This window comes from Sus scrofa, chromosome 14 (assembly GCF_000003025.6).
Source record: "Sus scrofa isolate TJ Tabasco breed Duroc chromosome 14, Sscrofa11.1, whole genome shotgun sequence".
NCBI classification, from domain to species: Eukaryota; Metazoa; Chordata; class Mammalia; order Artiodactyla; family Suidae; genus Sus; species Sus scrofa.
In genome coordinates, this window is record NC_010456.5 from 116017187 (window position 1) to 116043493 (window position 26307).

At 39.0% G+C, this 26307-nt stretch overlaps 1 protein-coding gene across 2 annotated transcripts in view; it reads left to right on the plus strand.

Moving 5' to 3' along the window:
* SORCS3 (sortilin related VPS10 domain containing receptor 3) overlaps positions 1-26307 on the plus strand; it is a 615258-nt gene that overhangs the window by 430011 nt on the left and 158940 nt on the right. For both annotated transcript variants that reach the window (XM_021072812.1, XM_021072813.1), the window contains one exon: positions 19041-19105. In XM_021072812.1, coding sequence (XP_020928471.1) covers positions 19041-19105 — 65 coding nt within the window. The remainder of the gene's footprint in view (positions 1-19040; positions 19106-26307) is intronic.

Sequence of the window (26307 nt, forward strand, 5' to 3'; positions counted from 1 at the left end):
TCAAATGTATATAAATAATGCATTTATATTCCGTAGAATGCTGCTGTTAAGGACTTGCCTATGTAGAGAGAACAGGCAATGGGGCACGATGCTTATGATCCTTAGCTCTCAGAAAAATGACTGGGTTCAAACCCCATCCCTTCTCTCAGCAGGTAGTAGAGTCAGCTTATAGGGGAGGTTAAGATCCTGACTCGAAGCCACCTGGCTGGTTCAGGCCCTAGTTTTGCTACTTTCTAGGTGTGAGATTTTCAGCAAGTTACTTAAGCTTTCAGTGCCTAATTGCATCCTTTTTAAATATGGGGGAGTTTGTCGATGGCTCGGCTGGTTAAGAATCTAGAATTGTCACTGCTGTGGCTAGGATGCTGCTGTGACACAGGCTTGATCCCTGACCTGGGAACATCCGCACTGCTGTGGGCACATCCAAAAATAAAAGAATAATAATAATAATGGAAAAAGACTGATTCCAGATGTGTAGGATCAATATGTATGTGAAATGAGATCAGCATTTATATTTAAAATAGTGCCTGACATACAGTACTCTCAATATTTGTGAATTATTAATATCCTGTGACTTTAGGTTTGTTACTTAATCTCTCTTATTATCCTCATTTTACTGAAGATGAAAATGAGATGAATGGTACCTTGAGTATTAATTAAGATGATGCTTGTAAAACACCAAACACAATGCCTGACACAGTAGCCATTAGTGTTTATTATTATTACGTATGCACTTTCCCAAAATTTTCCACAAGTTTATTCCTTGAAACTTTGCCTCCACGCCGAAAAGAATCATGGAATATCAGCATCTTATATTTCTGTGTTTGCTGTATTTGGGTGCACTCTCCAGTTATTAGGTTTTTAGAAGTTGAGATTTCTTGGGGCTTTAAGATGAGGGACCTGACTGCTTCCACCTGGTGAATGTCAGAGAGTTTTCTGGTGAGATGGTGAGGTACAGAATAGCAAGAGTTTGTGAGCATGCATCTCAGTAGTGTTAGGGTTAGATGAGGAAGTGAAATCTCTGTGTTCTTATTTTTGCTGTTTTGTTAGCAGGGGAGGCACAGAGTTCACGCATCAGTCAAGTGCATCCAGGTAAGGCAGTAGTTCCCAACTGGGGGGCGACTTTGTCCATAGGGATCATAGGTGATATCTAGAGACTGTTTTTTGTTGTCAGAACTGCAAGGTTGCTACTGCATCTAGTAGAGGCCAGGGCTTCTGCTAAATGTCCTGCAGTGTATAGGTTAGCCCCCACCCCAGTAAAGAATTATCCAGCCCTAAATGTCAACAGTGCCAGTGTTGAGAGACTCCAGGGTAATGCTGGAAGTACTGCAGAAAATAGGCAGTGGCTTTCCTCTGGTGCCCAAGGGCAAGGGTATTCTTACCTTTAGCATCCAGGATCTTTTGCTCCACCTTTGACCAGCTGAGCAGATTAATCTCTCCCTCTCTGAGTCCAAGAACATAGCAGCTTTGAAGTACAAATCTCTTATCTCTTATCATTTAATCTGAAGTTATGCCTAATCCTGAGTTGTATCTGGCAGTAAATGTTAGAGAAAGATGATTAGCATTTCTGTTCTTCAGAAGCTCATTGTCTGATGGTTCTATAGTAACAAGACTCTTTCTGTTTGTAATTGATGGCTTAAGCAAATAAATATGCAAGCACAATCATTAAGGTACATTATGGGTTTATGTGGATAAACAGGCTGCAAAGTTGGACCAGGACTGATAAAAGCATTTTTTATTAGTTAAAACTATTCAGAGAAACAGAACCAATAGGATAAACAATTGATATACTTACAACCATTGTGTCCCCATGTAACCATTCTGCTTCACATTTTCAGTACAATACTCAATAAGAGTATTGTACTGAAGACATGAGACATTTGATATTTCATTATAAAATAGGCATTGTGGTCAATGATTTTAACTACTTGTAGGCTAATGTAAGTGTTCTGAGCTCATTTAAGTTAGGCTAGGCTAAGCTGTGCTATTTAGTAGCTTAGGTGTATTAAATACATTTCAACTTAGGATATTTTTAACTTTTGATGGATTCATCAAAACATACCCAATTAAGTCAGGGAAGATTTGTACTGTTGAATTCAATTTTCTAATCATTTGTTGAGGATTTTTGCATGTATGTCCATCAGGTATATTGGTCTCTAATTTTCTTGGAGCACCCTTTTCTGGGTTTGATATTGGGGTACTGCTGGCCTCGTAAGGTGACTTTGGAAGTGTTTCTTCCTCTTCTAATCTTTTGGAAAATTTTGAGAAATACTGGTATTAGTTCTTATATCAATGATTGTTAAAAGTCACCCTTAAAGCCATCTGATGCTGGACTTTCTTTTATTTGGGAGGTTTTGATTGCTCATTCAATCTCCTTACTAGTAACTGGTCTGTTCAGATTTTCTATTTCTTCATGATTCAGTCTTGATAGATTGTATGTTTCTATGAATTTATCCATTTCTTCTGTGTTGTCCAATATGTTGCCTTATCATTTTTCAAAGTAGTCTTTTATGAACCTTTGCATTTTTGTGATGTTAGTTGTACTGTCTATTCTTCCATTTATAATTTTATTTGTCATTTATTTTTTCCTTGGTAAATCTAGCTAAAGACTATTCTTTTCATTTATCTTAATTCATCATCTTTTTTATTGTCTTCTAGGTCTCTATTTCATTTATATATCCTCTGATCTTTGTTATTAATTTCTAATAAGGTTTATGTTTAGTTTAGCTCTTTTTTAAGGTTTCTCTAGGTGTACATTTAGATTGTTTATTTGAGATCTTCTTCCTTAATGTACATATTTATTGCTGTAAAATTCCCTCTTTGATATATCCTGTAAGATTTGGTATGTTGTGTTTCCATTTTCATTGTTTCAAGATATTTTTAATTCCTTTTTTTTTAACAAGGATTTTTATTTTTTTTCCATTATAGCTGGTTTACAGTGTTCTGTCAATTTTCTACTGCACAGGAAGGTGACCCAGTTACACATGAGTGTATACATTATTTTTTCTCACATTATCATGCTCCATCACAAGTGACCAGACATAGTTCCCAGTGCTATACAGCAGGATCCCATTGCTTATCCATTCCAGAGGTAATAGTTTGCATCAATTAACCCCAAATTCCCAGTCCATCCCACTCCTTCCCCACCCCCCAGCAACCACAAGTCCGTTCTCTATGTCCATGATTTTCTTCTCTGTGGAAAGGTTCATTTGTGCCATATATTAGATTCCAGGTAAAAGTGTATCATATGGTATTTATCTTTCTCTTTCTGGCAGGATTCACTTAGTATGAAGAGTCTCTAGTTCCATCCATACTGCTGCAAATGGCAGTATTTTGTTTTATATGGCTTAGTAGTATTCCATTGTATATATATATATGTGTGTGTGTGTGTGTGTGTATGTGTATATATATGTGTAGGTGTGTGTATATATATATATATATATGTGTGTGTGTGTGTGTATATATATGTGTGTGTGTGTGTGTATGTGTATATATGACACCTTCTTAATCCAGACATCTATTGGTGGACATTTAGGTTGTTTTCATGTCTTGGCTATTGTGAATAGTGCTGCAATGAACATGTGGGTGCATGTATCTTTTTTAAGGGAATTTTGTCCGGGTATATACCCAGGTGCGGAATTACTGGGTCATATGGTAGTTCTATGTACAGTTTTCATAGATACATCCATACTGTTTTCCATAGTGGTTGTACCAATCTACAATCCCACAAAAAATGCAGGATGGTTTCCTTTTCTCCACACCCTCTCCAGCATTTGTTATTTGTGGACTTATTAATGATGGCCATTCTGACAGGTGTGAAGTGGTACGTCATGGTAGTTTTGATTTGCATTTATCTAATAATAATTAATGTTGAGCATTTTTTTCATGTGCTTGTTGGCCATCTATCTGTCTTCATTAGAGAAATGTCTATTCAGGTCTTGCCTATTTTTCAATTGGGTTGTTGGTTTTTTTGCTGTTGACTTGTGTAAGTTTGTATATTTTAGACATTAAGCCCTTGTCAGTTGCATCATTTGAAACTATTTTCTCCCATTCTGTAAGTGGTCTTTTTGTTTTTTTGTGGTTTCCTCTGCCATGCAAAAGCTTTTCAGTTTGATAAGGTCCCACTGGTTTATTTTTGCTTTTATTTCTGTTGCTTTGAGACACTGATCTGAGAAAACATTTGTAAGGTTGATATCAAAGAATGTTTTGCCTATGTTCTCTTCCAGGATTTTGATGGTTTCTTGTCTTAAATTTGAGTCTTTAAGCCATTTTGACTTTATTTTTGTGCATGGTGTGAGAGTGTGTTCAAGTTTCATTGGTTTACGTGTGGCTGTCCAGTTTTCCCAGCACCACTTGCTGAAAAGACTATTTCCCATTTTATATTCTTGCCTCCTTTGTTGAAGATTAACTGACTGTAAGTGTATGAGTTTATTTCTGGGTTTTCTCTTCTGCTCCATTGGTCTGTATATCTGTTTTGGTAGCAGTACCACACTGTCTTGATGACTGTGGCTTTGTAATATTGCCTGAAGTCTGGGAGAGTTATGCCTCCTGCTTATTTTTTGTTCCTCAGGATTGCTTTGGCAATTCTGGATCTTTTGTGGTTCCATATAAATTTTTGGATTGTTTATTCTAGTTCTGTGGAAAATATCATGGGTAATTTGATAGGGATTGTGTTGAGTCTGTAGATTGCTTTGAGTCATATGGCCATTTTTACAATATTAATTCTTAGAACTCAGGAGCATGGAATATCTTTCCATTTCTTTCAATCCTCTTTAATTTCCTTGATTAATGTTTTACAGTTCTCAGCATATAAGTATTTCACCTCCTTGGTCAGGTGTATTCTCAGGTATTTGGTTTTTTTGGGTGCAATTTAAAAATGTATTGTATTTTTGTGTTCCTTTTCTAATATTTCATTCTTGGTATACAGAAATGCAACTGATTTCTGAATGTTAATCTTATATCCTGCTACTTTGCTGAATTTGTGGATCAGTTCAAGTAATTTTGGGGTTGAGTCCTTAGGGTTTTCTATATGTAGTATTATATCATCTGCATACAGTGACAATTTTACCTCTTCTCTTCCAATTTGGATGTATTTTATTTCTTTGGTTTGTTTGATTGCTGTGGCTAGGACTTCCAATACTATATTGAGTAAAAGTGAGAGTGGGCATCCTTGTCTTAGTCCAAATTTTAGTGGAAGACTTTCAGCTTTTCTTCATTGAGTATTATATTTGCTGTGGGTTTGTCATACATGGCTTTGATTATGTTAAGGTATGTTCCCTCTATACCCACTTTGGTAAGAGTTTTTATCCTGAATGTATGTTGGACTTTGTCAAATGCTTTTTCTGCATCTATTGAGATGATCATGCAGTTTTTGACTTTTCTTTTGTTAATGTGGTGCATGACGTTGATTGATTTGCATATGTTGAACAAACCTTGTGAACCTGGAATAAATCCCACTTGGTCATGGTGTATGAACTTTTTTATATGTTGTTGGATTTGGTTGGCTAAAATTTTGTTGATAATTTTTGCATCAATATTCATCAAAGATATTGGCCTATAATTTTGTTTTTTTCATGATATTTTTGTCTGGTTTTGATATTAAGGTGATGGTGGCATCATAGAATGTCTTTGGGAGTGTTACTTCTTCAACCTTTTGGAAAAGTTTAAGAGGATGGGTATAAATTCCTCTTTGTATGTTTGGTAGAATTTGCCTGTGAAGCCATCTGCTCCTGGGCTTTTATTTGTAGGAAGTGTTTTTATTACATATTCAATTTCATTTCTAGTGATCAGTGTGTTCAGATGATCTATTTCTTCTTGATTCAGTTTTGGCAGGCAGTAAGTCTATAGAAAGTTATCCATTTCTTCTAGGTTGTCAGATTTGTTGGCATTCAATTGTTCATAGTATTCTTATGATTTTTTGCATTTCTGCATTATCCATTGTGATTTCTGCTTTTTCGTTTCTTATTTCGTTTATTTGGGTTTTTTTCTCTCCTCTTCTTGGTGAGTCTGGCCAGAGGTATGTCAATTTTGTTTACCTTTTCAAAGAACCAGTTCTTGGTTTGATTGATTTTTTTCTATTGTTTTTTGAATCTCTATTTTTATTAATTTCTTCTCTGATCTTTATGATTTCTTTCCTTCTGCTGACTTTAGGTTTTGTTTGTTCTTCTTTTTCTAATTCATTTAGGTGGTGGGTTAAGTTGTCTATTTGAGATTTTTCTTCTTTTTTGAGTAAGGCCTGTATTGCTATGAATTTCCCTCTGAGCACTGCTTTTGTGGCATCCCATAGATTTTGAGTGGTTGTGTCTTTATTATCATTTGTCTCAAGGTATTTTTAATTTCCTTCTTGATTTCCTCATTGACCCATTGGTTTATTAATTGCATGTTTTTTATTCTCCATGTAGTTAGTTTTTTCTCATTATTTTTCCTATGGTTAATTTCTAGTTTCATGCCATTGTGGTCAGAGAAGATATGTGAAATAATTTCTATACTCTTAAATTTTTTGAGGTTAGCTTTGTGCCCCAGTATGTGATTGATCCTTGGGAGTGTTCCATGTTCACTTGAGAGGAATGTATATCCTGATTTTTTGGATGTAATGTCCTGAAAATGTCAATTAAGTCTAACTTTTCTATGGTGACCTTTAGGATCTCTGTTGCCTTATTGATTGTCTGTTTAGAGGATCTGTCCATTGATGTGAGTGGGGTGTTAATGTCTCCTACTATGATTGTATTCCCATAAATTTCTCCTTTTATGTCTGTTAGTGTTTGTTGTTGATATCTGGGTTCTACTATATTAGGGGCATATGTATTGATGATCATAATATCCTCTTCTTGAATGGATCCGTTTACCATTAAATAGTGTCCTTCTTTGTCTTTCCTTATGGCCTTCATTTTAAAGTCTATTTTGTCTGATATGAGTATTGCAACTCCTGCTTTCCTGTCTTGTCCATTGGCATGTAATATCTTTTCCCACCCCCTCACTTTCAATCTATGTGTGTCCTTTGCCCAAAGGTGGGTCTTTTTTAGACAGCAGACTGTAGGTTTTTGCTTTTTTATCCAACCTGCCATTCTGTGTCTTTTGATTGGAGCATTCAATCCATTGACATTTAAGGTAATTATTGATAGATTTGCATTTATTGACATTTTAAACCTTGTTTTCCAGTTGATTCTATGTTTTTCCTTTCTTTTTTTGGTGGGATTATTTCCATTTATTTTATTCTTGAGTAATTTCCTTTTTAGTTTTTGTGAATGTAATGTTTGATTTTGGTTTGTGGTTGCCCTCTTTTTGAAGTATGTTAGCCCCTTCCTTTATCTGCTTGCTTTAGCCTGTTAGTCATATAGGATAAAACATATTAAAAAAAAGAGTCTATATTTTTTTACTTTCCTTCCCCACATTCTATGCTTTTGAAGTCCTTTTTTAACATCTTCATGTTTGTCCTTTTGCTCTTCCTTGTGTTTATCATTGCTTTTACAGTAGGGTTTTTTTTTTTCTTCCTTCTTTTAGATCTGTATGCTGGCTTATTTAAGTGATTGCTTTCCAATTGTGGATTCCTCTATCCTATTTGTTTTTACTTCTTCCTTTTTTATTTAGAGAAGCCCTTTCAATATTTATTTTAGACTGGGTTTCGTGTTGCTGTCCTCTTTTAGCTTTTGTTTGTTGGAGAAATTTTTATTTCCCCTTCTATTTTAAATGATATTCTTGCTGCATAGAGTATTCTAGGCTGCAATTTTTTTCCTTTCAGAACTTTAAATATATGTTGTCATTCCCTTCTGGCCTGTACTGTTTCTGTAGAGAAATCATCTGATAGCCTTATGGGGGTTCCCTTATAATTGACCTTTTGCTTTTCTCTTGCTGTCTTTAGAATCCTCTCTTTATCTTTAACTTTTGCCATTTTTATTATAATATGTCTTGGTCTGGTCCTATTTGAGTTCAACTTGTTTGGGGCCCTCTGTGGTTCATGTATCTTGATATCAGTTTACGTTAGATTTGGAAAGTTTTCAGCCATAATTTCTTCAAATATATTTTAAATCCACTTTTCTTTTCCTTCTGGAATTCCTATTATTTGTAGATTAGCCAACTTATATTATCCCATAGTTCTCTTCTATTGCTTTTGTGTTTTTTTCATTTGGTTTTCTGTCTGTTGTCCTGATTGGATGATTTCCATTATTCTATCTTCCAAGTCACTAATTCATTCCTCTGCATTATTCATTCTGCTCTTTAGTGCCTTTAGCTCAGTTTGTGTCTCTGCAAATGAAATTTCTAATTTTTCTATTTTCCTCCTTATATTTTCTAGTTCCTTTCTAAAGGAATCTGCATTACTGTTCATAATCACTCAATTCATTGATATTGATATTGAGCCTTAATTCCTCAGTATTTGCATTACTTCCCTTTTGAACTCAATATCTATCAGATTACAGAGGTCTCTTTCATTGTTTTCTGCTTCATGTGAATTCTCCTGGTCTTTTAAATGGGAATCGTTCCTGAGCATCTTCATTTTGCTTATGTTTTTCTTTTTCTGTTGAGTTTAGGGAGGCCAAACTGTAGTCTTGCGGGGAGGGCTACTTCTATGCTAGAGCTCCCCTTTGTATTTCATGGGGGGGTTACTGTTTATTTTTGGCATGGGAGTTTGAATATTAGTTGTCTCTTTCTTCAATGTGAGCAGGCTGTTATCCCTAGGGTGCTGAGTCTGTTTCCAGGGAGAAGGAGGCAATGGGTAGGGCTGGTAGTCAGTGCTTGGTTGCTGGGCTCCTAACAGCAGCAAGGACCTGCAGGAAGGTGGCACAAGCTACTAGTTTCAGGGCCTTGGGAAGTAGTAAGGAGCCTTAGGCAGACTTACAATGTATCCAGAGCATTTGGCAGTGGCAGCAGCAGGGTGTATGAGTTCTCAGGGGAGTGAGAGCCACAAAAGATAGTATTTGATTGCAATGCTCTCCTCTGAGGTGATTTTGGCTGCAAGTGGTGCCTTTTCATGGACCCCTAGTGGTAGTGGGCCATGCCCACTCTGGAGTCACTGATAACTGTGGTGGTTTGCCCCCATCACCTGCAGACCACACCAGAAGCACCCTGTCTCTCTTAGCCCACACAGAAGGAGCTGCACAGTCTGCTCCTAGTTGCAGGATCCTGGGAATTAAAAGAGATTGAGTGTGTGGGCAATGCCCAGAGCATTTGGCAGTGGCAGCAGCAGGATCCGTGTGCTCCTAGGGGTGTGAGAGCAACATCAGGTGGTGTTCAGTCATGATGCTCTCCTCTGAGGTGCCCTTGAGGTGATAGGGGCCACAAGTAGTTCTTGTCATGGAATCCTAGTGGTGGTGAGCCATGCCCACCTCTGGAGTCAAAGATAACTGCAGTGGTTTGCCCCAGCCTCCTGTAGACCATGCAAGAATCACCTCATCCTGCTTAGCTCCCCCCCCCACCCGGAGGTGCTGTATCACCTGCTCCGAGTTGTAGGTTTCTGGGAAGGGACAATGATCAAGCATGTGGGCACTGCCCAGAGCATTTGGCAGTGGCAACAGCAGGGCGGGTGTGCTCCCAGGGGAGCGAGAGCAACAACAGGTTGTGTTCCATTGCAATGTCCTCCTCTGTTGTGCCCTCTGAGGTGGTTGGGCTGCAAGTGGTTCTTTTTCAGGGATCCCCAGTGGTGGTAGGGAGTCAGAACAGACCACTGTGGTAGTTTGCCTCTGCCACCTGCAGACCGCACAAGAAGCATCCCATCCTGCTTAGCTCACACAGGAGGTGCTGCCTTAGCTGCTCCTAGTTGTAAGGTTTTGGGAAAGGACTGTGATCAAGCATCTGGGTGCTGCCCATAGCATTTGGCAGTGGCAGCTGAAGGGCAGGTGTGTTCCCAGGAGAGTGAGAGTGACAACATGTGGTGCTTGGTTGCACTGCCCTCTGTTTCTTTGGCCAACGCCTGAGGTGACTGGGGCCACAGGTGGAGCCCATTCACAGGCCCCTAGTGGTGGCAGGCCACACCTCCCTCTGGCCTCCAAGATGACTGCCAAGTTCTGTACCTGCCACCTGTAGGCACTAAGTCACACTGAGCCCCCCTGCTACCCTTAGCCCACACAAGAGGTTTCCTGCCACCCATAGCCTGCACAAGAAGTGCCAAATCTTCCATAGCCCGAGCAAGTGGCTTCTCGCCACCCATAGCCTTCCTGCACCAGAGGTGCCCCACCTTCTGAGAGCTTATGTGTGTGCATGCACAGGGAGATTCCTATGGTGGTCCACCCTCCTCCTGTCTCCCTCCCCAGCAAGTGTGCTTTGCTTCTCCTGCAGGCCCAGACCTTTTCTCAGGTTCCCTTTGCCCTGGAGTTCCACTCTCCAGCCTGTAGCACACTGCTCCTTAGCTCCTCAGACTGTCCCCACATAGCCAACCCTCATCCTCTCCCCAGAATGGACCTCTGGAGCCTAAGTCTTAGTGTCCAGCCCCCCCCACCCCACCGCCAGACCATCTCAGGCCGTGGTGTCTGGCGGTGGTGCAGATGATCTGTGCAGCTGTCACTGTACTTTGCCCTCTTCAGTCCAGCTCCTGTGCTTTTCTCTGTGACTTTGAGGTCCCTCTGTCTCCACTGATCTCCCAATCAGTTAGGTGGCTTCCCAGAATGTGGGTTCCTTTCTCTTTCACAGCTCCCTCTCAGGAATGCTAGTCCTGTCCTTATTCCTTTTCTCTCTCTCTCTTTTTCTTTTTTTCTACCCGGTTATGTCAAGAGTTTCTTGCCCTTTTTGGAGGTTTAAATTCTTCTGTCAGCATTCAGTACATGTTCTCTGCGAGTCGTTTTGCATGTAGATGTGTTTTTTTGATGTGTTTGTGGGAGAAGGTGAGTGCGACGTCTTACTCCTCTGCCATCTTGATCCGCCTCCCTAATTCCTCTTTGACCCATTGGCTGTTCAGGAGCATGTTGTTTAATCTCTACCTATTTGTGAATTTCCATTTCTCTTGCAGTTGCTTTCCAGTTTTATACCATTGTGGTTAGGAAAAGTTGCTTAATATGATTTAATCTTCCTATATTTATTAAGACTTTTTATTTTTTGCTTTTTTTAGGTTGCACCCATGACATATGGAAGTTCCCAGGCTAGGGGTTGAATTGGAGCTACAGCTGTGTGCCTATGCCACAGCCATAGCAGTGTGGGATCCAAGCCGCATCTGTGATCTACACCACAGCTCATGGCAATGTAGCATCCCTGACTCACTGAGGCCAGGGATCAAACCTGTGTCTTTGTGGATACAAGTCAAATTTGCTTCTGCTGTGCCACAATGGGAATTTCTATTAAGACTTTTTTGTGCCCTAATATATGATCTATTTTGTGAAATGTTTCATGTGCACTTGAGAAGAATATGATTTTGCTGCTCTCAGATACAATGTTCTGTATAAAGAGTTCCTCCTTATCCATGGGGGACACATTCCAAGACCCCTAGTGGATGCCTAAAACTGAAACCATGGAGAGTACTTAACGCTATCTATATTTTCCCTATACATTCATACCTATGATCAAGTTTAATGTATAGCTTATGCACAGTAAGAGATTAACAACAATAACTAATAATAAATGGAATAATAACAAACGAAGATGTGCTAGACAAAGGGATGATTCATTTCCCAGGTTGGATGGAACAAGACAATGCACTATTTCATCATGCTAATCAGAATAGTGTGCAATTTATAACTTATGAATTGTGGGCCTGCCCATTGTGTCTCAGCACGTTAAGAACCTGACTAATATCCATAAGGGTATGGGTTCAATCCCTGGCCTTGCTCAGTGGGTTAAGTATACAGCATTGCTGTAAACGGCTGCATAGTTCACAGATATGGCTTGGATCTGGTGTTGCTGTGACTATAGCATAGGTAGGAAGCTGCAGCCACAATTCCCCCACTAGCCTGGGAACTTCCATACACCACAGGTGCAGCCCTAAATAGAAAAAAAAATATAAATTGTTTATTTCTGAAATTTTTTGACCACATTGACCTTGGGTAACTCAAATTGCAGAAAACAAAACCTAGGATAAGACTGGACTACTGTATGTCTATTAGGTCCATATGATCTAAAGTGTCGCTTAAGTCCAATGTTTCCTATTGAATTTTGTCTGAACAACCTATCCACTGGTGAAGTCCCCTAATATTATTATATTATTATTTATCCCTTCAGATCTGTTAATACTTATTTTATATATTTAGATTCGCCTATATTGGGAGCATAAATATTTCAAATGATATACGCTTTTGATGAATTGGCCCCTTTCTTAATATATAATGACCTTTTTTGTCTCTTCTAACAGTTTTCTCCTTAAGGTCTGTTTTGTCTGATATAAAGATAGATACCCATTTTTTTTTTGGTTTCCATATGCATGTAATTTTTTTTTAATTTCTTCACTTTCAGTCTGTGTTGTATTCTTAAAGCTGAAGTCAGTCTTTTGTAATTTTTTTTTAGTGGCCACACCCATGGCATATGGAAGTTCCCAGGCCAGGGATCAAACCTGCACCTCTGCTGCGACCCGAGTCTCTACAGTCATAGAGGTTAACTCCTGAAGTGAGTCTTTTGTAGGCAGCATATAGTTGGGTCTAATTTTCTTTATATTCTCAGCTACTCTATATCTTTTGTTTGGAGAATTTAGTCATTTGACATTTAAAGTAATTATTAACAGGTACAGATTTACTCTTGCTATTTTGTTAAATGTTTTCTCATTGTTTTGTAGTTCCTTTATTTCATCTCTCTCTCTCTTCCTTGGTGATTTGATGACTTTCTATAATGGAATAGTTAGATGCCTTTTTCTCTTACTTTTATGTACCTTCTTTAGGCTTGTTTGGTAGTTAACCTGAGGCTTATACAAAATATGTTTTATTATAACAGTCTTTGTTAAGCTTATAATAACTTCAAATGCAGCAGTTTGCTGATGGCCTAAGTGGTTAAAGAATCTGGCATTGTTACTGCTGTGGTCAGGTCACTGCTGTGTGCAGGTTCAATCCAAGGCCTGGGAACTGCCATCAAAAAAGAAAAAAAGGTAAAACTTCAAACACATACAAAAGCACTCCCTGCCTCTGCATTTCATGTTGTAATGTCTCAATTTGTATCATTTGCATTCTGTATCTATTAAAAAATTAATTTTATAGTTAATTTTAATAGTTTATCTTTTAACCTTCATACTGGATTTATCAGTGATTTATTCACCACCATTAAAACATTAGACTACTCTGAATTTAACTATATATTTATCTATAGCAGTGAATTTCATACTTTTATATGTTTTCCTATTACTATTACTGTTATTTTATTTCAATTTTAAGGTCTTTAGAGAAATTTTAACATTTTCTCTAGGGCCGATATAATGGTGTTGACCCCCTCCAGAGTTTGTCTAGAAAACTCTATAGCTCCATCAATTCTGAAAGACAATTTGCTGTATAAGATATTCTTGGCTAATTTTTTTTCAGAATTTCAAATATATCATTCCACCTCCCTCTGGCCTGCTAAAAGTTTTTGCTGAAAAATATGCTGGTAGTCTTCCATAGTCTTATGGGAGTTCCCTTGTATATAACTTTTTTTTCCAGTCTTTGATAGTCTTATGGGAGTTTCCTTGTATGTAACTTTTTTTTCCCCTTTGGCCACACCTGTGGCATATGGAAGTTCCCAGGCTAGGGTTGAATTGGAGCTGCAACTGCTGGGACTACACCACAGCCACAGCAATGCCTAAATTGAGCCACATCTGCAACTTACACCACAGTGCATAGCAACACCAGATCCTTTAGCACACTGAGCAAGGCCAGGTATCAAACCTACATCCTCATGGATACTAGTTAGGTTCTTAACCCACTAAACCACAGTGCAAACTCCAAAAGTTGTTCTTTTGCTGTTTTCATGATTCTTTCCTTGTGTTTAGCTTTTGATAGTTTAATTATAATGTGTATGCATGGTTCTCTTTGGATTCATATTATTTGAACTCTCTGGTTTCCTAATTCTGGATATCTGTTACCTTCCCCTAGTTAGGGAAGTTTTCAGGCATTATTTCCTCAAATAAGTTTTCTATCCCTTTCTCTTTCTGGAGCATTATAATGAGAACATTGGTCTGCTTGAAGTTGTTCCATAAGTCTTTCAAGATATCTTCATTTTTTAAAAAGTTTATTAATACCACTAATTTGATGAATTCCACTTTCCTATCTTAGATACCACAGATCCTTTCTTCACTTGATCTAATCTTTTATTGAACCCCTCTGTTGAATCTTTCAGTTCAATTATTTTATTCTTCATATCTGCAATTTCTGTTTGGTGATTTTTAAAAGGTCTTTCTCTTTGTTGAAATTATCACTGTTTTCATGCAGTGCTCTCCTGAATTTTATAGGCATCTTTATTACAGTTGCTTTGAATTCTCTACCAGATAAATAACTTACCTCCATTTCATTAAGATATGTTTCTAGATATTTATCTTGTTCTTTTGTTTGTAACATATTTGTCAGTTCCTTCATTTTTCTTGACTCTTTGTCTTGGTTTCTGAGTATCAGATAAATCAGCACCAGACACATCTTCCAATCTTGACAGAGTGATCTATGTAGGAGAGGTACCTCATTGATCAACTTGACTGTGTTCGTAGTTGTCTCTCAAACTTTTGTGATTGTCTAAGCCTCCTTCTTTGTTCTTAGTTAAAGTATGCCAAGACCTGTTAGTGTTCCAAAGATGAGAAGTGTAGTCAGCATTTGGATGCAGGCTGATGCTGGATACTCAGGAAGCATGTGTTAAAGCATGTAGTTAAGCTCCTTCCAGGGGGAAACTAGACAATAGTCATTTTTGCCCACTTTCTAAGTGCTGTGCCTTGGTGTATAGATGCAAGGGTGAGTGTATGCCTGTGCCCATTAATACTGTTTCTTAGTTTGTTGCAGCCCTTGTGCCTCACGAGTGTAAGCCCCATTGGTTATTAGACCCAGGTGATTCAGGAGTTCAGCCCTCATGAAATAGTCACAAGAGTGGGGTGCCAGATATGTGTACAATCTCCTTTCAGGGAGATATTGGTGACTTTAAAAAAATGTTATTATATTGGAGTCACTGGAAGGAGAAGATGGAAGAATTGTATGCAGCTTTTCTCCATCATTGAAGAGGATCTCAGCCCTGAGGAGTCTGCTAAATTAGAAGCCTCAAGTGGCAGCATTTAAAGTATTTTCCCTTTCAGGGAAAGAGTGGAAGATGGCCATTTTTTTTGGTCTGCACCTTCTGTGCTGAAACTTGGGGGGATAGATTATTAAGAACTGCTTCTTTGTTACAATCCCATGGGACTCATGAATGGAAATCCCATTGGTTATCAAAGCAAGAAGATTTGGGGACCATCTCTTAGGTGGTAGCCCCCAAAGCTGGGGTACAGTCATGTGTATGAGCTTCTTCCAGGGAGTTACTGACAACTTGGAGATGGTTGGAGGCAAAATGGGGGAGAGGTGTTCTTCTGTCTCTGGGGATAATCACATGCAGCCCCTAGAAGCCTGATCATCAGGCAGCAGTTGTTAAAGTATTCTGATAACTACTTTAGGGGAAAGACATGATTTTTCCTGCTCCCTCTGCACTGAGCCATGGAACAACAGCTGCAGCAGTGTTCCATCATCCATTAAGAACTGCTTCTTTGCTTGCTGTAGTTTTAGGGACATAATGCTCATTGGCTTTTAGAGTTAGTTGTTTGGAGGACCCTCCCCTTTGTGGCAGGTCTTAAAATTTAGGATTCTAGATGTGGGGTCTAAACCTTTTGCTCCTTGGGGAGCATCTGGGGATTAGGGGTTCAATCCTAATTGTGTGGAACTGCCAGGGGTGGGGTTTATGAAGAGAGTAAGTCTAAGCCCTTTCTGGCCATTTCAATGTGGATATTTTCTCATTCATTTTATATATAGGAGTTGCTCAGCTAGTTTTGGGAACTCTTTGATAGGCTATTCCTCCATGTATACATTGGGTATATCCATGAGAGGAAGGGAGCTCAGGAGTCTCCTATGTTGCCATTTTGGTCTTCTCTTTCTATTTCTTTCTGAATCTCAGTGTCTGTCTGTCTGTTTTTTTGTATCTCTATCTCATCTCATCTCTTGACCACTATCTTCATATAACCCTTTCTATCCCTGTTTCTCTGTTGAGCTATATATCACAATGTAAAGTCTCTTTTCTTTTTCTTATGTATATCCACATTAGTCTTTTATACTTATTCTTCCTATCAGGCTGGAAATATTTCTTCCAGTCATTTTATCACGGTGATAAGAAGGAAAGGTAGCTCTTTTTTTCTCTGCCAGATGAGTTGGAGAATTACTGCAGAAGTTCTCTAAATTGTCTTATCATGTCCTTATAACTATAGCCAAAATGTCTCATAATCACACTGGATCATGTACCATCTTGATGGCTCAGAGGGATAGGCTACTCTGATTGACCATCCTGGACAAAGCACATGGCTTGAGTTGGGTATAACGGTTCTGCAAAGGATGGAAGGGTTATAGGGGTACTATGCCAACCAATACCACAGGTGCCCATTCTTAGGGGCCAAAACCAACTCAAAAGAAACATATACACAGCTTTATAAATTAAAGTGTTAGAGGATGTGTAATCTAGAGTATGAATTCCATAGAAGTCCAAAGGAGGGTGATCTAGAGCTTGGTTTTAACCTTAAAAGATATACAGGGTTTTAGCTGGGTGGAAGGGATTGAGCAATTCTGAATGAGGGGGAAGTTTATGTACTTGTTTTATTGTTGTCTGCCTTATATTAAGCTCCTTAGAGGCAGTGACTTTTCTATAGAACGTAATGCTTGATGACTGTAATTGATTTAATCACTATGGTTTCAATTCTGTCCATTCTATCCTATCATTGACCTTGGGTGAGGATAGAAAAACAATACCTGAGAAGTCTCTAATCCTGAGTATACAAAATTTCTTGTAAATAAACAGAGAGGTTGTGGCATAGAGAAGGTATCCATATAGCCCTTTCTGGTGCTTTCAGTCCTGTGCGTCTGACCTTAGATAAATTAGACATTCGAACTTTGTCATTATCAGGGGTATATTGGGTTGTTCATTAATTCAGTAAATACATTGGTAGGACCTAATATACACTAGGCCCATAGGTGCCAATGATTCAAAGATAAATATACAGGATCCCATATCTTTAAAGTTTATATCCAAGTATGAAAGACACAAAATTGCAATCACATAAGTGATGTGATTGAATCATGCAACACAGTGGTTCCAAGACCATGCATAGAAATCACCTGAGAGCTTTAAAAAATAATGATGCCTTGATTTTATCCCCAAAGAATCTTATCTCATTGGTTTGGGAAGGGGCCAAACATATGGATATTTCAAAGCCCCCTCAATGGCTGTTATGGTCACCCAAGTTTGAGAACCACCAAGCTAAGGTCCTATGGAAGCAAATAAAGTATTCTTCAGTGAGATGAGGATGGATGGGCTGCTAGAGGGATGAGGCCAGTTGAGAACTAAAGGAGGGGTTAGGATTAGCTGGAGAAGAAAAGGGACAGGGCGAGAGCTGGGTTTAAAGGACCTTGCCAACCAAAGGGAAAAGAGCCAAGAAGACTGGGAGCTGCCCTCAATGGAGAAGTAAGTTAAGCCTTCCTAGTTCTGGCCTGGCCCCTGTGTCATCTTAGACAAATATCCATTTCTTTGTGCCTCCATTTCCCATTCAATCAAATATAACTAATGATACTTGCTCTTCTTATGTTAGATGTTTGCCCCTAGGATCAAATGGATGAGGAAAAATTAAAAGAGATAGTATATCAATGATAATTGGTAAAAATAAAACATTAGAGTAAAGCCTCTTATGCAGTTTTTTTGGAGAAAGAAGTATTTTATGTAAATGAACTTCTTAAGTAACGAAAGTTTAGCCGTTCAAAGCAATAATCACTAACAAATAAAAAATCACTTCATTTTTCCTAACAGAGCTCATTTGCCTCTTTTCTTAAACAGAGTAAGCTTATATCATTAGCCTCCTGCCTACCGTGTTCTCTGCTTCTGGCCCCTCAGCATGGATATCAGATACCGAGCTGTGCTTTAATACAGTTATGGCCTCAGGACCTGAAAAAGTATAGTGGATTCATGGTGTGGAAGATTGGGTTTAGAGTTCTTAGGTCTGTGTTTAATAAGTTTTCTATTTTTCTTGTTATCTGGGTACCATCTGTTGATTTTTGCCATTTTAAATTCTACTTTTCCTTTCTAACATGCCGCCTCTTAGCCACTGAGGACTAAAAAACCAGAATGATATTTATAATAAGAGTAAAAAGACTGAGTCTATGCTTGCTAGAGAGAGAGTAGATCATGTGATGTCTTTAGTGCATGAATGTTTTAATGTCTCTGTTGCCTTTTTAGCTCACTTTCTGAGTCTTATTCTGGCCTAGAGATTTTATGCAGGAGGTGGCTCACTGGGCTTTATGTGTGGAAGTGTGGAGGCCCACAAGGATTAATTTGTAAAGATTCTGGCTTTCATTTTCTGGCTATTGATCATAGACTTTTTGCTCTTCCATCCCTGCCACCAGGAGAATCGTGTCCTTGTCAGACCAGAGTTTGAATGTTGGTTACTATATATTTATTGTTCACAAGGAGGTAAGGAAGAGCAGATAGATCTAAACTCAGGAGGTTAGGACTGTCTGGAAACAAACAACCCAGAGCAGAGCTAAACCACCTTACCTGGGGTAAGAGTGTGGTAAGAAATAACACCCCCTCGAGTGGGAGGGCAGAGGGGGAGGAAGTGGTGGAAATGATCAGATGTGACAAGATCGAGCTGCAAGGTGGTAAAGGGTCAAGGGCAGAGGTTTAGACTGGTTTTACTATGGAGAGCATTCCTTTGTACTTTGATGGGTGTATTGAAAGTTACTGACTCACTGATGCTTTTCCAAGACACATGAGTTGCACCATTACAGGTGACAGCTATGAGGGCAACCACCCTGCTGGGACCATATGTCACCATATTCTGTGGGTCCTTGCAATCCCAGCCAGGCCCTCTTGAGAAAGTGACTTTCTGAATCATGACCCCAAATGCTTCCCGCTTTGTTGTCTCCCACCCATATGGTCACTGAGCTTCTGACTCTTCTTTCATTCCCCAGGTCGGTGGCTGGATTGGACAAGGAAGCGGACCTGGTGCACATGGAGGTGCGGACGGCAGATGGATGTGAGTGCTGTGGCCACCAGGCCAGGCCCTGGGAGATCTGCCTGCAGCTCTCTCTCTCCTCCCCGATTTGCATTTTAATGGCTTGGGAAGATGAACAGTCCTGAGCTCCATTACTGCCATATCCATCTTTATTTCCTAGAGTTGGGGAGAGGCCTACAGTCCCAGGGGAGACATTTCATTGAAATAAACCCTCGGGAATGAATTTTTCTGGGGACGTGAGTTAATATGATAAATTTTGAGGCTCCTGTTAGTAATTTCCCAGCATCTGCAGTGTAATTCTAGTAGGAATGTCTGTAGCTCATCGTAATTATTTTGCATTTACATGGTGAATTGCAAGGACTGCAGCTTTAAAAAAATAAACCTTTATATAGCCATGCTTACCCCCCAAAAAAACTGGAAAAAATATTTGCAAAACTATTTATTAATTCAACAAATCTTAGAGATAGCCTACTGTATGTTGGGCAAGATTCTTAGCCCCAGATTCATTATGAGCAAGACCTCTATCATCCCTGCAAATAAGCAGAGGAATCCTACATTTCAAATCTATGACCCTTTGTACATTGTGCACCCATCTACATCTTAAATAGCATCTGCACCAACTTATATCTATAGAGCTCTTTCCTGCTCAAGAAAAATAAAATCAACTTAAAAATGTATTACATATGTGAAAATAATGATATACATCAAATATATGGAAATGTAATGAACATATTCTAGGTCATAACTAGAGCTAAATAACTCATGCAAATAGTAGTGGTCTAGGAGTATAGCCGTAAAAAACACCTAACTGTGAATTGAGGTCCTGAGTTCTACCACCCACTGAACATGAGACCTTGAGACCCCCTAACCTCTCTGTGCTCTGGTTTCCTATTATCTGAGCATACTTATCCTGGCTCTGCCCAACTCAAAGGGTTTGAGTTGAATGCACACTTGTAAGCAGATTCTCTTTGACCTGGATATAGGTGTTGGGGTATCATTCAGAATATGCTACCTCCATGATAAATCTACTGCTTTTAAGGCCAAACACAGCTGCACGCTAGAAACATGCACTTTGGGGAATATATTTTATTTGCTTTATTTTTATTTTTAAGAGAGTTGGAAGGTGATCAACACTTGTTACTTTGTGCCTGGCACTTTGCTGAGTACTTTCTTTTTTTCTTTTTCTTTTTTTTTTGATTTTTGAATAAATATAAGCTCCTCTCTGAAGCAGGCAGGGATGAGGGGTGACCCACACTTCCTTTACATTTTTTAACAGGAGAGCTATTTAAGATTTAGGGAGATAATGGCACATATTCAAAGAGTGGCAAAGCTTGAATTAGAAATTTACTGCTGAGAAAAAAGAAAAAAAAAAACTGGAAACACTGGATGAAGGATGAGATGGAGGGGTTTGAAGAAGAACAGTGGACAGCAGCTTTCAGAAGATAACCCACAGTTTTCGGGACAGCCCTTGACTTCGCTTTGATCTTTATGTCACCTTTTTAAGCTATGTATGTGATCTATAATTTTGTAATATTGAAGAGTTGGGGAAACTTTACAGGACTGTCTGACCTCTTATCTAGTGTAGGAACCTCCCCCGCCCCCAGCTTCTAACAGGGTATCCTCAGAGTTCATGAGCTCTGCTTAAGACAGATCCATTCTATTGCTGGACAGTTCTCCCTCTTTAGGTAATTTCTTACACTGAGCTTAAACTTATTTTCTGAAAATTCAAGAATGCTGATCCACATTGGGATAAGGTCTATAGTATAAGAATACTGTGAAGTTTTATGAGATTAAAAATACAGAGCACAGAGTTCCCATCGTGGCTCAGAGGAAACCAATCTGACTATATCTATGAGGACGCAGGTTCGATCCCTGGCTTTGCTCAGTAGGTTAAGCATCCAGGGTTGCCTTGAGCTGTGGCCTAAGTGGCAGATGCGAGGCGGATCCCATGTTGCTGTGGCTGTGTTGTAGGCCCAGCAGCTGCAGCTCCAATTCAGTCCCTAACCTTGGAACCTCCATTATGCCTCAGTTGTGGCCCTCAAAAGAAAAAAAAATGCAGAGCACATAGAAAAATTCCCAGCTTATTGTCAAGAATTGAAAAAAAGCTGATGGATATAAAACAGGAATAAATGTCATATGCCACATTTAGGTTAAAGGATAGTACGTATTAATTCTGTTTCACTTTTTAAAGTTTTAAAATCAGTTTTTTGGTAGTTCAAAAAATCTTCTCCTGACCTAGGGAATTGGCTCTCACCCATCTTTATTTGAAAAGTGCACCTAACAAGATTGAATTAACCTGGGGATGTTTTGTTTTACATATCCTAATGAAATGCATGACTCCGTTCTGCTGTGGTATGTGGTGAATGCTGTTTCCCATGGCCATTTCTCTTAACCTGTAGCATACCTTATGATCATCTGGTGAGCTGGTTCTATAGAAGACTAGATAAAGTATGCTTGGTGTGTACTTTTCTTTTAAATGTGGCTACTGGAAAATGTAAAGGGTCATTAGTGGCTCCATCATGTGTCTATTGGACAGCACTGCTCTAGACTGAAGGGGTTGCAGGTGCAACAACACAGCATGTGGCTCTTCAGTATTATGTGTGGCCTTGACCATCCTGGCTCTAGACTTGCCTCTTACACTCTGGAGCAAACCCAACATAAACAGGTCCCTTGTCTGGTTTTGATGGGAGTATCTCCACACTTCCCTACTCCTGGTCCTTCTCTTTGAGTGTCAGACCTCCAGATTAAACTAAAGTCATTGAATTATCTCTTGCTTTGGCAGGGTTTAAAGAGGGCAAAGCCAACCAATCTTGTTAACAACAGTGTGAAACCTGCTTCTGCCGTGAGATTCAGGATTCAGATGGCTTCTTCTCCCATTCTCTTCTGGAAATCATCTCACTCTGAATGTTGTCAGTGTCCCCTGTGAATATTCATGTTAATATTCATGTTCTTATTCATATGCATATTCATTTTCTCTCTCCCTCCCTCTTTTTCCCTCTCTCTCCCACACTCAGTTACATACTCATATATGCATTCTTCATCCAAGAGACAATGGAGTGTCAACAGTGTCAACAATGGAGTGTCATATTGGTCCCTAAGATTTGAGTTGGAGAATTATCTCTGTCAGTTAGAAGCTATTTGACCTTGGAAAATTTTTTAACCTTTTTGTGATCTTCCAGTGCTTCACATATTTAAAAACACACAGATATAATAAGTATTTTTATCATTTTTTCATCAATTTGCAAAAATTCTTATTGTAGAGTAAAATTTATAGTGAGGCATATTTCAGTTCCATGAACAAAGGAGTAACAATTTGAGGACCCCCAAAATGACACAGACTGCCTTGTAAAGTATCAAGTTCCTCTTCATTGGAAATTCTGAAACATAAGCTAGATGAGTGCCTCAGAGGAACACTGTAATTAGTGCAACTGTATAGGAGCTAAAAGGTTTTAGACATCTAGACTTCACATTTCTAGATCCAAACCCACAGAACATATATGACCATTCATTGTCCCAGGACCATTATCTGCTCTCTTAGCCAATCATGACACTTTCTCATCAACCAAGATAAAGCCCAAACTTCCTGACAAAGCATTCTAGGCAGTCATAAATAATCAAGTGGGCTTGGCACACAAGGCAAAACTATCAGCCTTGCAGCCTAAACTGTAGCTTCTAGACGCATAGAGTATTGGCTCTTAAAGAACTTGAGGTTATTAACTAGTTCAATGGTTGTAAATTGTGTAACTAAGAGCTCTGGCATTATTTTAAGAACTCAACCAAGAAGAGGATAAGGAGAGAGTTAAATCAATAGGACTACAGACCCCCTTGCCTTCTCTTCATTTATATAAGGCATGGTAAAATCTACTTCAGGAGTTGCTATTGTGGCTCAGCAGTAACTAACCAACTAGTATCCATGAAGATGCAGATTCGATCCCTGACCTTGCTCAATGGGTTAAGGATTCTGTGTTGTTGTGACTGTGGCGTAGGTTGGCAGCTGCAGCGCCACTTTGACCCCTTGCCTGAGAATTTACATATGCCACAGGCTCAACCCTAAACAGCAGTAAGCAGAAAGAAAAAAAAAATCCACTTCATATATTGAGAATATAGGATGGTTTTTGACAAAGGATCTCAGTATTTAAAAGCATGATTGGAATAGATTAGAAATTTTCAAATTGCCTCACTCTCAAGCAGCAACATGTGTAACAATTTTCTCAAGGTCCCATAGATAGTCAGTGACAGGGACTGAACCAGAATGTGAATTTTAGTCTAATTCTCATCATAATTGTCCTTCCATGATTCAAATCCATAATGGTTAGGATCACTGGTTCTGGTGTCAAATCACCTAGGTCCAAATCCTATCCCTATTGCATTTTAGAGCTGTGGAATTCAGATGCATTACTTAATCATTCTCTGCTTCAGTTTCCTCATCTGTGAAATGGGAATGAAAATAATTCTAACTCCTTATTGGGGCTGCAGCAATTCCTGCATGATTCTTACATTCTTGCAATAACCAGTTTAAGGCATATATTTCCTGCAAGACCAGACAAGAGAGTGAACATTCAAAAATGTTACTGTCACCACCACCACTACCACTACCTAATCATCATATTCGGAGTCAGTTTATTTGGCAAGTGGAGTAGGAACAGCCCTGAATGGAGAGTCAGGAGTCCTAAGATACTTAGAATCAGTATGATTTCTAAATGCCTATTACCCTGCCAGATTTCCCTCTGTGTCCGTAGAAGGAAGAGACCCTAGAATTCTCCCGTGGGCAGTAAGAAGTTTCACAAAAACTCTAAATCCCTAGGTATGCTAGGAAGGAATGGTAGCTACCTTTTCTTATCTTGCTGATTTTAGGTACCTACCCTGTCTCAGGTGCTGTATTAGGCATTTGCAATAACGTCAATATCCTTTGTTTTTCACTGTGCCTGCAAACAGGTTAGGCTCACTCCTCAGTCAAGGGAAAGGAAGCTTATGGAAGCTAAATAACTTTTCAGAGTTTCTCGGAATCTGCTTGGTTTCACTTATTTGCATTTGAGAGTTAATGTCATTATTTAAAATAAATAGCTCCTGGGTATTTCTCTACGAAAAGACCCGAAGAGCTGAATTTGCTTTTTGTTCACAATTTTAATTCACTTTTTCAATTTTGACAATATGTATATTACCCAAAGGGATGGAGATTGAGTGAATCATGGAAAGTTTTTTTTTTTCCTCTGAAATGGCAAGAGACATGACGTTTAGAATAGTTTGAATATTTAATAATCTTAAAGGCAAAACATAATCGCAAGTCACAATATAATTCAACATAAAAATGTGTCAGCTTTTAATGTAATTCAATTCAGTTTAACTCACACTTACTGAAGATTTTTTATAAAGTCAGCACCAGGTGGGAAACAAAGATGACTAAGACTTTATCCCTGCTTCTCAGGAGATGATCCTTTTGCAAAGGTTTGGCAGAGTGAGGAATGCTGGACTTTACAATGAAACTTGTTGATGTAGGTGGATGAGAAGCTTGCCTTATAAAACTGCTGGCAGAAATGAACCTTTTAGGAAGATAACATTAAGGGTGTCAGGTTATTCCCTTCCTTATCTTTCTACATTCCTCTTTCCTGATCATCCTTGACCCAGCACAGATACTAAGGCACAATCACTTGTGAATATATTGTCTTCATCACTAATTGGGGTTCTTCTGAGGGCAAGGACCAATCTTATGTTCTGCTTTATGGAGCCTCTGGGAGTGTCTGACACATGCAGCTTCTCTGCACAACTTGACCCCATACAAAAGGAATGAATCAGTCAGTCTAAGGTTACCTCTTCTCACCAGAGAGGATATTGGTCCACCACATGTAAGTTGAGAAGCCATGAGACTGGGCACACGGGGTCAATGGTACCACCTTCCCTATAGTTCTACCAGTAGTAGAATGAGTTAAAACAAGCCAGTACTGATAGAGCTATGGAGCAGATATTGCTCTCCAAGGTATAGGCAACAAAGCCTTGACTTTTTGTCAGTGGATAAGTGACTGTACCAGCTCTTAGAAATACATTTGAAAGACATTTCCCATTTAGAAATACATTAATCTTGAGGATGAGGTGACTCTCAACCACTTGGGAAATCACTGTCTGGTTTTCCCAGAAGGGTAGCCAAATGAGATCTTCATTCAGTCTGGTCTTTCTAGTTTTTCATTTGAGAATGTTTTGAAGGAGAGGATAGAAATAGAAGTTCAAGAATAAGGATTAATCAAGTCCACACATTATCATCTAATTTTATAGTGCCTTCCACTTTGCACCTAGATGTCCACATCAGTTTTTACTCCCTTTTTCAGGAATTCCCTTCTCCCATAGAACATGTCTCCATCCAGGCTAAACACAAGGGCTGTCTCCTCCTTCAAGTCCTCCTTGATTATTTCATCTCAAATGTGCTTTTTTTTTTCTTCTTGTCTGAGCACCCATAGCATTTAAAGAAAGCAAACAGTGACATAAATTCAGAATATAACTTATGACTTTACCAGTAGGACCTGTGCCCTACTGTTTACTTTTATTTATTTATTTATTTTGCTTTTTAGAGCTGCACCTGAAGCATATGGAAGTTCTCTAGCTAGGGGTCAATTCATAGCTGTAGCTGCTGGCTTATGCCATAGCCACAGCTGTGCCAGATCCAAGCCATGTTTGTGATCTACACTCCAATCCTCAGCAATGCCAGATCCTTAACCCACTGAGTGGAACCAGGGATCAAACCCACATCCTCATGAATCCTAGTTGGGTTCATTATCACTAAGCCACAAGAGGAATTCCTCTCCTGGTCTTTTGATTCTCCGCAATAAAACAGAATATTCCTTGTTGTTAATTGAACCTATGAGGGACACTGTGTTAAATCCCCTTCCTTCTTTCTTCATAATAAAAAGAATTAGCATTTATTGAATTTTTTAGATTTAGTCCACAATGTGTTAAGCATTTTTCATACATAATCTTATTTAATCCTGACGATAACCCTGAGAGGCAAATACTAACTTGTTTGCACCTTGCAGATGAAAAGCATACTTCTGCTTAGCCAAGGGCAATCAGCAAGTAGCAAGTCCAGGAATTGATCTTCACACTTTCTACCTTCAGAAGCCTTTCTCTCAAACCCCACAATATGCTCAAGTGATCTGGGCCTCCTCCATTTTATCAGCCATATGGTGCTATTAAAAATAAATAAGTAAATAAAAAGGCCACACTTGTTAGAAGCC